The sequence below is a fragment of the Dendropsophus ebraccatus genome, chromosome 5 (assembly GCF_027789765.1).
Source record: "Dendropsophus ebraccatus isolate aDenEbr1 chromosome 5, aDenEbr1.pat, whole genome shotgun sequence".
Classification (NCBI taxonomy): Eukaryota; Metazoa; Chordata; class Amphibia; order Anura; family Hylidae; genus Dendropsophus; species Dendropsophus ebraccatus.
Window position 1 is genome coordinate 28,171,095 of NC_091458.1, and position 13,798 is coordinate 28,184,892.

Sequence of the window (13,798 nt, forward strand, 5' to 3'; positions counted from 1 at the left end):
TAGTGGAGAAGTATTGATTAGACTAATGGTGGCCTGGTATGACTACTGGGTGATACAGCCATAACTCGCAGGAGACCTACAGGGACTACTGCAGAAGCAGAACTGATGTGACTAAATAGGGACCTGCTGTGACTACTGGATAATGGTGCGTTTACACAGAGAGATTTATCCGACAGATTTTTTAAGCCAAAGTCAGGAACAGACTATAAACAGAGAACAGGTCATAAAGGAAAGAATGAGATTTCTCCTCTTTTCAAATCTATTCCGGGCTTTGGCTTCCAAAATCTGTCAGATAAATCTCTGTATGTAAACAAACCCTAATGCTGGGTTTACACGGAACGATTATCGTGCGAACTTACACGATAACGATCGAATTCGAACGATAATCGTACGTGTAAACGCAGCGAACGATCGAACGACGAGCGAGAAATCGTTCATTTTGATCTTTTAACAGGTTCTTAAATCATCGTTCGCAAAAAATTCGCTGATCGTTCCGTGTAAACAGTCGTTCACTGATTTTACCTATGTGCGAGATAGGCTTAAGTGATCGCAAAACGATCGGAAAAAATTTTTTCTGTACGATATATCGTTCCATCTAAACGCTGATCGTTATAAAAGAAAAATCGTTACTTAGAAATCGTTAATCGTACGATTGGGCGAATTATCGCTCTGTGTAAACCCAGCATTAGTAATACTGCGATAACTAGCAGGAGTCCAGCTGGGACTAATAAAGGACTTGGGGTAGTAGTACTGCCATGACTAGTGTGGGGCTCGGGGAAGTCGTCCTGCTGGACCAATAAAAAGCCTTGCCGAAATTCTTGGGGGATCAGTGCTGCCATGACGCCGGGAAAGAAAGTTAGGGGCGAAGATTTAATATTTAAGGAAGGGACAATGCTATGGATGCCATTAAGGGGGGCTATAGTCTAATTAATGGGGAGCTAGTTGTGACAATGACATAACACTGCTGCCGCCATCATTGTGTTACTTTTAGGACCAGAGATGACTGATCGGCTGTGTTAGTAGGGGAGATGTCCGGTTACACAGAGGTGCCGATCATTGTGACGGTAAAAACAGAACTAATTTCCCACAAAATCTATGGCGGCAGCTCCGGATGAATCCTCAACCACAGATGTGCACATCGCCATAGTAACCAGTGACTAGAAAAGCTGGGTGACAACCTAGAGTGGCCTCATCCCCAGCTTATCCAGACTGTGAGGGGAGCATCTCAGGTCACATCCCTGAGCTCTGACCCTAAGGACACAGAGACAAGAGTGACCACTTAAAGGGGCTGTCCAGGACTAGACAAACATGGCTGCTTCTGTGATAATGGGGACAGGGAGCTGTTTGTACTTATTGTACAGAAATCGGGGAGAACTACAAGTCCCAGCAAGACATAGGAGTGAACCTGTATTACAGGGACAATGAATAACATGACACGGCAGGCCTCAACCTCATCCACGGACTTTCCTACCACCACAGCCGGGTGTAGTGACTAAGCGCACAACGAGGTGACAGGACCGACCTATCGCCATAGGAGACAAAACCTCCTCTCACCTGAACCACTTTGGTGAACTCCTCATAAACGCGTTTCTTCAAGTGGGCCGCCATGGTTTACACGGCTTGGCCCTCTGCGGCTACTGTACAACACTCGGAAGCTAAAGCCGGGAGATGCCGCAGTGTGATGAATAAAGTTGGTTGGAAAAAAAAATTCAAGGCCGAAATGGACAGTGTCACGTGAGTGAGGGAAACCATAGAGATGCGACTTGGAAAGAGGAAAGAGGATACCTGTGCGCGCTAGCTGCGATCCTCCAGCCTTGTTTCCATAGCAACCATGAGCCAGCATTCTGGTTTAATTTTTTGCTATAGTATCTTTCTATTAATTAATCAATCAATCAATCAGTCAATTAGAAACATGATAGATTATTCTCACATTATTCCTCCAATCTGTGTCATATTTATCTATTAGGGTATGTCCACACTGCGGAATAGGCAAGGAATTTCAAGCGAAATCCAATCTGCGGATTCCCCTTGAAGTTCCGCCTGTCCTGTTGATTCCATGGGATTTCTCAAGCGAATCTGCATTTAAATGCAACTGACATGTAAATTCTTTGGGCGGATTGCGCTTGAAATTCCTTGCCTATTCCATAGTGGGAACATACCCTTAGAGATGAGCAAATTTAGATTACATACTCCTATCTATCTATCTATCTATCTATCTATCTATCTATCTATCTCCTATCTATCTATCTATCTATCTATCTATCTATCTATCTATCCATCTATCTATCTATCTATCTTCTATCTATCTATCTATCTATCTATCTATCTATCTATCTATCTCCTATCTATCTATCTATCTATCTATCCATCCATCCATCCATCCATCTATCTTCTATCTATCTATCTATCTATCTATCCATCTATCTATCTTCTATCTATCTATCTATCTATCTATCTATCTATCCATCTATCTATCTTCTATCTATCTATCTATCTATCTATCTATCTTCTATCTATCTATCTATCTATCTATCTATCTATCTATCTATCTCCTATCTATCCATCCATCCATCTATCTATCTTCTATCTATCTATCTATCTATCTATCTATCTATCTATCTATCTATCTATCTATCTATCATCTATCTATCTATCTATCTATCTATCTATCATCTATCTCTATATCTATCTATCTATCTATCTATCTATCTATCTATCTCCTATCTATCTATCTATCTATCTATCTATCTATCTATCCAGGGCCGCCATCAGGAATTTCGGGGCCCCATACAACCAAAGTGTCTGGGCCCCCCACATTAATAAAAAAAAATAAAAAATTGTGTGTTGGCCCCACGCCTTGCTGGGAGATATAATTTGGTTCAGATCAATTCTAGAGAACTGGCTCATATACCCCATTTTCCCCAGTGGCTTAAAATGTAACCTCTGTTATACAGTTATAAAATTGTAGAAATTAAATGTGAACAAGGTGCAATTCAAATAGACACTTACTTGTATAGCTGCCTCTTGGGCTCTGTATGCAGTGCATTATATTCACCCTTGCAACGTACAATTTATAGCGTGTCTACAAGCCCAGCGGGGCTCATTATGATGGAGACTAAAACTTATACAAGAGTGGGGTAGGGGTTCCCCTGTATTCAGAATGCTGTTGAGTACTAGGCAATGCCCCGTTTGGGGTTATTGAATTTCGAGGGTCTGGGGGGGCTGTTTGATTTGTATATGTTCACCAATATCCCCCCCCCCCCCCCCCCCCCGGTATGCTCACTAACATAGAATATGTTGATAAGGCTAATATAATGAGGCTGTTCCATGTTAGTGAGCATATACAAATCCCCCCCCCCCCAGGCAGACTAGTTTAGCTCACCCAAGCCAGTGATAGCGAATACATGGCGGTGAGAACGCTTTCTAGGAGATCCTGTTTGTGCAGCAGAGGTGTCTTTATCCTGCTCTGCATAGACCCTCGAAATTCAATAATCCCAGACGGGGCATTGCCTAGCACTCAACAGCATTCTGAATACAGGGGAACCCCCTACCCCACTCTTGTATAAGTTTTAGTCTCCATCATAATGAGCCCCGCTGGGCTTGTAGACATGCTATAAATTGTACGTTGCAAGGGTGAATATAATGCACTGCATACAGAGCACAAGAGACAGCTATACAAGTGAGTGTCTATTTGAATTGCACCTTGTTCACATTTAGGTTCTACAATTTTATAACTGTATAACAGAGGTTACATTTTAAGCCACTGGGGAAAATGGGGTATATGAGCCAGTTCTCTAGAATTGATCTCACACACAGACACCAGCACACATGTATACAGACACCAGCACACATGTATACAGACATACAGACACCAGCACACATGTATACAGACATACAGACACCAGCACACATGTATACAGACATACAGACACCAGCACACCAGGGCACGATGAAGTTTGAACTTCTGCAACCTGGAGAAATCACCTGATATCACCTGCAGTCCTATGTAACACCACATAACACAGTGGTATCTCTGAGTACAGATAATGTAGTAGATGTCACCTGCAGTCCTATGTAACAGCACAGATAACACAGTGATATCCCTCTGAGTACAGATAATGTAGATGTCACCTGCAGTCCTATGTAACACCACAGATAACACAGTGATATCTCTGAGTACAGATAATGTAGTAGCTGTCACCTGCAGTCCTATGTAACACCACAGATAACACAGCGATATCTCTGAGTACAGATAATGTAGTAGTCACCTGCAGTCCTATGTAACACAACAGATAACACAGTGATATCTCTGAGTACAGATAATGTAGTAGCTGTCACCTCGGGGCGCCCCTACTAAATGATGTTCTACAAAATAAGAAAAGTGTCATACAGGGACTCACAGGTGACGTCTTCTTTGATCTGAGGCGTCATTTTCCCTTTTCCTCTCCATCCGGCCCAGACCTCCATGATGAGTCCTTCCAGATACGTTTCATCCCCTTAGAACCTGCGAGACAAACAATTTAGGCTCCGCACATTTCTAGCAACTTCCTTTCCTTTCTCCCCCCTGTAGGCCCCCATAGTAACTGCGCTGTGTGGGATGCCCCCTGTATGTAGGATCCCCTGCTGTGCCCCCTGTATGTAGGATTCCCAGCTGTGCCCCCATGAGCTAATAATGCCCCTAGAGGTGGCCCCCATGAACTAATAATGCCCCCATAGGTACCCCCATGCACTAATAATGCCCCCAGAGATGCCCCCATGAGTTAATAATGCCCTTAGAGGTGCCCCCATGAACTAATAATGCCCCCAGAGGTGCCCCCATATACTAATAATGCCCCCAGAGGTGCCCCCATGAGCTAATAATGCCCCCAGAGGTGCCCCCATATACTAATAATGCCCCTAGAAGTGCCCCCATATACTGGCCGCAGCTTCTCGGGATGCTCAAAAACAGGTGGCAAGGGGGGCCGTGCGGACCCCCCTAGCGTAGCGGTCGGGGGGCGGCGGCCGACGGGCACGCCGCCCCCCCCCCCCCCCCCCCGGGTCTCTTAGGGTCCGGGCCCCATACGGCAGTACCACTTGTACTGCCCTATCTGCGGCCCTGTATCTATCTATCTATCTATCTATCTCCTACCTATCTATCTATCTATCTCCTATCTATCTCCTATCTATCTATCATCTATCTATCTATCTATCTATCTATCATCTATCTATCTATCTATCTATCTCCTATCTATCTATCTATCTATCTATCTATCTATCTATCTATCTATCTATCTCCTATCTATCTATCTATCTATCTATCTATCTATCTATCTATCTATCTACCTTCTATCTATCTATCTATCTATCTATCTATCAAATCAAATCAAATCAGCTTTATTGGCAGGTCTAAATAACATATTAGCATTGCCAAAGCAAACAGGAGATTTTTGGGGGAAGGGTAGGGCGGATGGGTAGGGAAGATGGGTAGGGACGGAAGTCTGTGGTATATCGTAGGTGGCGGGATGGGGGGGGATACCGAGGTCAGGTAGTTGGAGTCCATGACGTATCACGCACCTCTCAGTTTATGGCAGGCAGTGACGTATTGTGCCGCTATAGTTGCTGTGGTCTCTTCTTCCCCCAGCAGGATGGGTAGTTTCTCTTCCTCCTCCATGGTGGAGAAGCTTGGAAGGAGATTGGAGAGTCTCCTATAGTGAGTGTCCCTCACTGCTGAGTATTTGGGGCAGTGTAGTAGGAAGTGGGCCTCATCCTCCACGGCCTCCTGGTCACACTGCTGGCACAGTCGGCTCTCCCTGGGCTTGTACGTCTGTCGGTGACGCCCTGTTTCAATGGCCAGGTTGTGGGCGCTCAGTCTGTAGCGGCTCAGGGTTTTCCAGTCTCTGGAGTTGGGCAGTTTCTCCAGATATGGGGCCAGTCTGTAATCCCTCTGCAGATTTTGGTATATGGTCAGTTTCTGGGATTCTGTGATGTCGTTCCTCCAGACGCTGATGTATTCCTCCTTCTCCTTGTCTATCATCTTACAGATTTGGCTTTTCGTAATGATGTGCTGGTTGGCGGCTTGGTCAGGTTGGGTTTGGGAGACTTGTTCCCGAGGGCTTTGTTTTCCTGGGGTTTCTTGATGCAGCAAGGCCTTGTGGTGGTAGGAGCTGGGGCTGCTGCTGTGTAGGTGGACCCTGAATGATAGCGCCTTCTTGTGGACAGCAATGTGTAGTGGGAACCTGCCCAGCTCTGCTCGACAGGCGCTGTTTGAAGTGCTCCGATGGACCTGGAAAAGGTATTTACAGAATTCTAGGTGGAAGACTTCTGTGGGTCCAGAGTCCCATTTTGACCAGTCTGAGTATATCTCGGGGCCCCAGACTTCACTACCATACAGAAGGATTGGGGCAATGATGGTGTCGAATATTTTCAGCCACACGGTCACTGGTGGTCTAAGATGGTAGAAGCATCTTCTTATGGCATAGAAGGTTCGGCAGGCTTTGTCCTTCAGGATTTCTGTGGCTTGTTTAAAGCTCCCTGTTTGGCTGATTTCTAGGCCCAGGTAAGTGTACTGGTTTGTTTCTGCGAGTGGGCGGTTGTTCAGCAGGAAGGTAGAATGCCCGGGTGGTTTCCGTTTTCTCCTCTGGAACACCATGACGTTGGTTTTCTTTGGGTTGATGGGCAGAGCCCACGTAGTGCTAAATTTCTCCAGGATGAGCAGCTGGTCTTGGAGACCTTTCTCTGTTGGTGAGAGGAGGAGAAGGTCGTCTGCATACAAGAGAAATTTCACCTGGGTGTCGTGGAGGGTAAGGCCTGGTGCAGAGGAGGACTCCAGGGCTGCTGCCAGCTCATTGATGTAGATGTTAAAAAGAGTAGGACTGAGGCTGCAGCCCTGTCTGACTCCTCGGCTCTGCTGGAAATAAGCCGTTCTCTTTCCATTCACCCTCACGCTGCATCTGTTATCGGTGTACGAGCTTCTGATGACATCGTATGTCTTCCCTCCTATTCCACTCTCCAGAAGTTTCAGGAATAGGCCCGGGTGCCACACTGAGTCAAAGGCCTTTTTGAAGTCTACAAAGCAGGTGTAGATCTTTCCGTGCTTTGTATCATGGACGTGGCTCTTGATGAGTTGTTGCAGGGTGAAGATGTGGTCGGTGGTGCAGTGATTTGGCATGAACCCTGCTTGGTTCTTGCTGAGAACGTCATGTTCGGTGAGGAAGCTGAGGATCCTCCTATTTAGGACACTATTAAAGAGTTTCCCCAAGTTGCTGCTGACGCATATCCCTCTGTAGTTGGCCGGGTCGTACCTGTCTCCACTCTTGTGTATGGGGGTTATTAGGCCGTTGTTCCAGCTCTGGGGGAAGGATCCGGCCCTTAGCACGATGTTAAAGAGCTTGGCTATGGCTGTCAGGATTACTGGCGGGCTGTATTTTATCATTTCTGGGAGGATCCCATCTGGGCCGCTGGACTTTCTCCCCTTTATTGATGGGATCCTCTCAGTTATCTCCTGCACTGTGATCGGTGCATCAAGTGGGTTTTGGAAATCTTTGATTGTCTTCTCCATGTCTTTTAGCTTTTTCTCGATCTCCTTTTGTTCTGAGCTTAGGTCTTCCTTTGGGATGTTTTTATACAGGTCACTGAAGTATTGGAGCCAGATACCTCCATTTTGGATGTGGAGGTTGTTGTTTTTACGTTGTGGGCCCGTTTGGTTCCATAATTCCCAGAATGAGTTATCTTGAATGGCGTCTTGGAGTTGAAGGAGTTTGGTGGAGATGTGGCCTTGCTTTTTCCTTCTGAGGATGGCTTTGTATTGTTGTTGGAGGGTATAGTAGGCCTCCCTCAGCTCGGGGTTGTTTGGGTCGCGGTGTTTTTTATTTGAGGCGGTTCTTAGGGCCTTCCTTACAGTTTTGCATTCTTTGTCGAACCAGCTGTTGGGATGTTGTCTTCTTGGCCTCTTGTTGTTACATCTTTTCAGCTCGGCCATTTCTGCCATGGTATGGAGTATGTCGGCGAGGTCTTTTACCGCTAGGTTTACTCCTTCTGGGTTCGGCTCATACACATTATTATTGAAGCTGTGGAGCATCTCTCTGATTTCTGTTCTCTTGATGGTCTTTATGTATTTTGGGGCCAATATCTTTGACCATTTGAGGGTTGGGGGTAGGCTGTAGAGTCCAGTCTGTGGGGTCTGTGTGGGTGGCTTGTTTGTAGATGTGATGTATAAGAGCAGTTGATTGTGATCTGACAGGTGAGATTGGAGGGTGACTGTGAAGCCGCCAATGTTTGTAGTATCCATGTCAGTGATGGAATAGTCTACCACACTGCTGCCTACATGGGAGTTCATGCTGTGTCTTCCTAAGGAGTCTCCCTTTGTCCGGCCATTAAGAATACGAAGTCCGAGGCTTCGACATAGGTTGAGCAGCTTTCTGCCGCTTTTATTGACTGTGCTGTCATAGCTGTTTCTTGCGGTCTGGATTGGGCTGTCACAGTCGCTGCCTGCTCCTAGTATGTAGATGTTCCCATCAGTGGTGCAGTAGTCTCTTTCTCTCCCGGTTCTTGCGTTGAGGTCTCCATAGATGAGGACATTGCCCAGGGCCTGGAAGTCGGCGGCTTCCCTCTGTAGAGTCTCAAAGCTGTCTGGGTTAAAGTATGGAGACTCTGGTGGGGTGATGTATACTGCACAGAGATAGAGGTCAGCTTGAGAGGAGATGATGGAGCGGCCTATTCTTACCCAGATGTGGCTGCCTCCTCTCCTCACTGGGCTGACATGCTTGTGGAGCTCCTCTTTATACCAGATACAGATTCCTCCTGAGCTCCGGCCTTGCTTTATGGCTTTGTTTTTTAGGGCAGGGACAGAGATCTCCCTGTATCCGGTGGGCACCAGGGATTCCTTCTCTGCCTTGGTCCATGTTTCCAGGAGGATCTGTATGTCTGTGTTTTTTAGTTTTTGGATAAAATCTGGGTCATTTATCTTTGACCCAAAAGCTGAAGCATTCAGGCCCTGAATGTTCCAGCTGCTAATAATAAGGGAATTCATTGTTGGTCGGTATACCTTGTAATGGGCTGCCCTTTGTGGGACAGCTGGATATCTATCTATCTATCTATCTATCTATCTATCTATCTATCTATCTATCTCCTATCTATCTATCTATCTATCTATCTATCTATCTATCATCTATCATCTATCTATCTATCTATCTATCTATCTATCTATCTATCTATCTCCTATCTATCTATCTATCTATCTATCTATCTATCTATCTATCTATCTCCTATCTATCTATCTATCTATCTATCTATCTATCTATCTATCTATCTATCTATCTATCTATCTATCAGTACATGGCCTCCATCAATGACTGGGATTCTGATTGACCCTGTATAAGGTTCAGCTTTTCTTGTAGGATTTTACAGCAAAAACCTGGTCCATAAACTGTGTAACACCCATCACAGGGATCTCATTGTAGAAAGGGATCAGTTAGGAGAAGGATACTAAACATTTCCAAGGCATTAGATATCCTAGGGCAGGGGTTCTCAACTGGCGGACTGCGGTCCAAACCCGGACCGCGGAGGCCAGCTGTCCGGGCCCTGCTGCGGCGCTGCTCCCTACAAAGTAATTATGAGCGCTCGTAACGAGCGTTACCGTGCGGCGGGGACAGCACTGTCAGAGAGAGCCATCGTCTCCCTCCCTGTCAGTCACGCTTGTTGCTGCAGCGGTCACAAGAGGCCGCTCTCCCCTTCTGGTTCCAGAGCTCGAGTCACGTTACTGCGCCGGCGCCAGGACAGGGGCGTGCGGCCTCTAGTGACCGCTGCAGTGCGGCCACAAGAGGGAAGAGAAGAGGACGCGCCGGACTCAGGTGAGTATAAGTTGATTTTGTTTTTTTTATGTCACATGCTGTATCAGAGGGGGAGAGCACACGGGGGGCTATATGGGAGGAGGAGAGAACACTGGGGGAGGGCTATATGGGAGGGGGAGAGCACACAGGGGCTATATGGGAGGGGGAGAGCACACAGAGGGGCTATATGGGAGGGGGAGAGCACACAGAGGGGCTATATGGAAGGAAGAGAGAGCGAACAGGGGGGCTATATGGGAGGGGGAGAGCGCATAGTGGGGCTATATGGGAGGGGGAGAGCACACAGGGGGGCTATATGGGAGGGGGAGAGCGCACGGGGGGCTATATGGGAGGGGGAGAGCAAACAGGGGGGCTATAAGGGAGGGGGAGAGCGCGCAGAGGGGCTATATGGCAGGGGAGAGAACACTGGGGGGCCTATATGGGAGGGGGAGAGCACACAGAGGGGCTATATGGGAGGAAGAGAGAGCGCACAGGGGGGATATATGGGAGGGGGAGAGTGCATAGTGGGGCTATATGGGAGGGGAAGAGCGCACAGGGGGGCAATATGGGAGGAGGAGAGCACACAGGGGGGCTATATGAGAGGAAGAGAGAGCACACAGGGGGGCTATATTCTACTGGGCGAGAGTGCACAGGGGGGCTATATACTACAGGGGGAGAGTGCACAGGGGGGCTATTTGGGAGAGAGAGAGCACATAGGGGGGCTATATTCTACTGGGGGAGAGCACACGGGGGCTATATGGGAGGAAGAGAGAGCACAGGGGGGCTATATACTACAGGAGGAGAGCGCACAGGGGGGCTATATACTACTGGGGGAGAGCTCACAGGGGGGCTATATACTACTGGGGGAGAGTGCACAGCGGGGCTATATACTACAGGGGGAGAGCGCACAGTGGGGCTATATACTACTGGGGAGAACACACTGGGGGGATATATACTACTGGGGGAAGGTGCAGAGCGCACAGGGTGGCTATATACTACTGGGGGAGAGCGCACAGGGGGGCTATATACTACTGGGGGAGAGCGCACAGGGGGGCTACATACTGCTGGGGGAGAGCGTACAGGGGGGCTATATACTACAGAGGGTCTATATACTCCTGGGGGAGAGCGCACAGGGGGGCTATATACTACTGGGGGAGAGCGCACAGGGGGGCTATATACTACTGAGGGAGAGCGAACAGGGGGGCTATATACTACTGGGGGAGAGCGAACAGGGGGGCTATATACTACTGGGGCAGTCACCCCCTTTGTACCTAATTTCAAAGGGCCGGTGGGAGAGAAAATGCCAGTTTTCCCGCTAATAAGCAGCAATTCTGTATGTAAATAGTTCAACAACTTTTGTGAAAAGTAACAAAACACATTTCCTACTGATGTTCCGCTCAGACCTTCACCTGACAATAGACCCCAGTAAGTGGACCTTCACTAAAAGTTGTTGAGTACCCCTGTCCTAGGGAATACCCATTGAAGACGTCCTTGAGAAGTGGATAGAATTTGACACTGACAATAGCAGGAACTGGATATCCCTCAAAAATGTATAAAAAAGACAAGAACAAAACTGGCTACAGCATCATTTAAGGGGTTGTCAAGCGAAAATCTTTTCCTTTCTAATCAACTGGTGTCAGAAAGATTTGTAATTTACTTCTATTAAAAAAATCTCAAGTCTTCCCATATTTATTAGCTGCTGTATATGCTGCAGGAAATGTTTTATTTTCAGTCTGACACAGTGCTCTCTGCTGACACCTCTGGCCGAGACAGGAACTGTCACGAGCAGGAGAAGTTTTCTATGGGGATTCATAGAAAACCGAGACAGAGTTCCTGTCTGGGACAGAGCAGAGAGCACTGTGTCAGACTGAAAATAAAGCAACATTTCCTACAGGACATACAGCAGCTGATAAGTATGGGAAGACTTGAGATTTTTTAATAGAAGTAAATTATAAATTTATATAACTTTCGGATATCAGTTGATTTGAAAGAAAGAGATTTTCACTGGATAACCCCTTTAAAGGGATTGTGTCGCCTAGAGATTTTTTCTCGAGATTAGAGCAGGACACTGAGACATAGGGGATTTATCAAACATGGCGTAAAGTGAGACTGGCTCAGTTGCCCCTAGCAACCAATCAGATTCCACCTTTCATTTTCCAAAGAGTCTGTGAGGTATGAAAGGTGGAATCTGATTGGTTGCTAGGGGCGACTGAGCCAGTTTCACTTTACACCATGTTTGATAAATCTTAATGGTCTTTTTTCTAATCTGTTTCTGTTTTTTTATTGTAATTTTTTTTATACTTTATTATGAGGGCAGCCATCTTTTCTGAGCTGTTTTTAAAGGAAAAATGTGCAGTAGGTGGTAGTTCACGATGCTGCACAATATAAGCTCTCCTACTGTAGTGAAGAGCGAAAGAGGAATCACGGTGTAGTGAGCATGCCACGCTTTTTCTTCCTTCCTGTTTTGCATGGATATTCTGTACTGTCTGACCTCCTTCACACTTGGGCCATCTTCGTGATCCATGCATGCGTGTGTGCCTCCGACATTTACCATCACCGTTGACAGCCAGCACTCCTCCTAAGTGGTGTGGTGCCGTGCAGCGGCCATTGTTGCCTCAGCACACTGTCTGTAGGGTGGTGGGGCCCAGAGGGTTGTTTGGCAGCAGTGGAGCTTCTGGATCACTGGGTCGCTCCCTCCTCGGGAACTGTTGTTGTGACCATAGAGGCTGCCGTGTGGCATTGTGTCATTGTAGGTTAAAGGGGAACTCCGGATAAGGAAAACTTGTTTTCTATTAAAAGCACATTAAAAGTTATATAGATGTGTCTATACAATGTATTACCATACCTGTACGGTTCTGCCACACTGGTAGCTGTTAGAAATCCAGGAAGTGAAAAAAGAAAAAGCCCCTGTGCCAATTCACATTGTCTCCTGCTCCTTCTGCTCCCCCCCCCCTCCCCTCCCAGGAGTCAAATCTTCCATGCCTCTGTCTCACATTGTGTGTGTTTGCTGAGGACAGGCTGATGATGCAGACACGGGGCATAGCGTGATGTCACAGGAGGCTTGGCTGGATCACCCAATCCCCTGAGTGATTCACCATCTCTGAATGGCCAGAAACAGATTCAGCACTAATTTTACTGATTGGGATGGGTGGGGGACTGTGATGATCAGCTGAGGAAAAGCATTGCTTTCTGGGAACAGCTCAACCAGGAAGAACAGAAACAAAATACAGAACAATACCCCCCCCCCCCCAAACAAATGGATTTTTGGTAGTTTTAAAACTGGGATAGGCAGGTAAGTAATGCTATATGCTTCATTTTTTTAACCTCTACCTGGAGTTCCCCTTTAAGGACCCACACAAATCAGGAACCTTGAAGTGTTCTGTGGGTTCATAAACTTTGATCAAACTGTAACTAATTCCTGATGCTAGTATTAAATAGTGCTAAGAAGCGGAAACGGAGCCAGTTTGTTAGGCCGAGTAGACACTGCGTTTTTGCAGGCTGTTTAATCAATCAGTTTTTAAATAGTTATTTGTAACATACACAAAAAGGTATTAAACCACATTTCTGTGTATGTTTAAAAAAAATGCGGACCTGTTTTGGTCCCTTTTGTTTATAATGGAAGTAAATGGAAAAATGGATTGCGCACAATTGCATCTGTTTTTTCCATTAAACAGACTGCAAAAATACAGTGTGAACCCAGCCATCCTCTCTAGGAGTACTCATTTACTCCTTTAGTAATGTCTACATTACAATGTGCACAGACAAACCCCATTTAAAGGGGTACTCCAGCGGGGAGGGGGGGGGCACTGCCAGCACAGTCACCAGATCTGAACCCCATTGAGCTGTTGTGGGAGCAGCTTGACCGTATGGTACGCCAGAAGTGCCCATCCAACCAATCCAACTTGTGGGAGCTGCTTCTAGAAGCGTGGGGGGCAATTTCTCCAGCTTACCTCAACAGATTAATAGCTAGAATGCCAAAGGTGTGCAATGCTGGA

General features: G+C 46.7%; 1 protein-coding gene across 3 annotated transcripts in view; it reads right to left on the reverse strand.

Moving 5' to 3' along the window:
- Window positions 1–1,685, reverse strand: part of INTS4 (integrator complex subunit 4) — a 29,897-nt gene extending 28,212 nt beyond the window's left edge. For all 3 annotated transcript variants that reach the window (XM_069969740.1, XM_069969739.1, XM_069969741.1), the window contains exon 1: window positions 1,555–1,685. In XM_069969740.1, the coding sequence (XP_069825841.1) occupies window positions 1,555–1,608 (54 nt within the window). In that variant the 5' untranslated portion in view covers window positions 1,609–1,685. The remainder of the gene's footprint in view (window positions 1–1,554) is intronic.
- Between the last annotated feature and the right edge of the window lie 12,113 nt (window positions 1,686–13,798).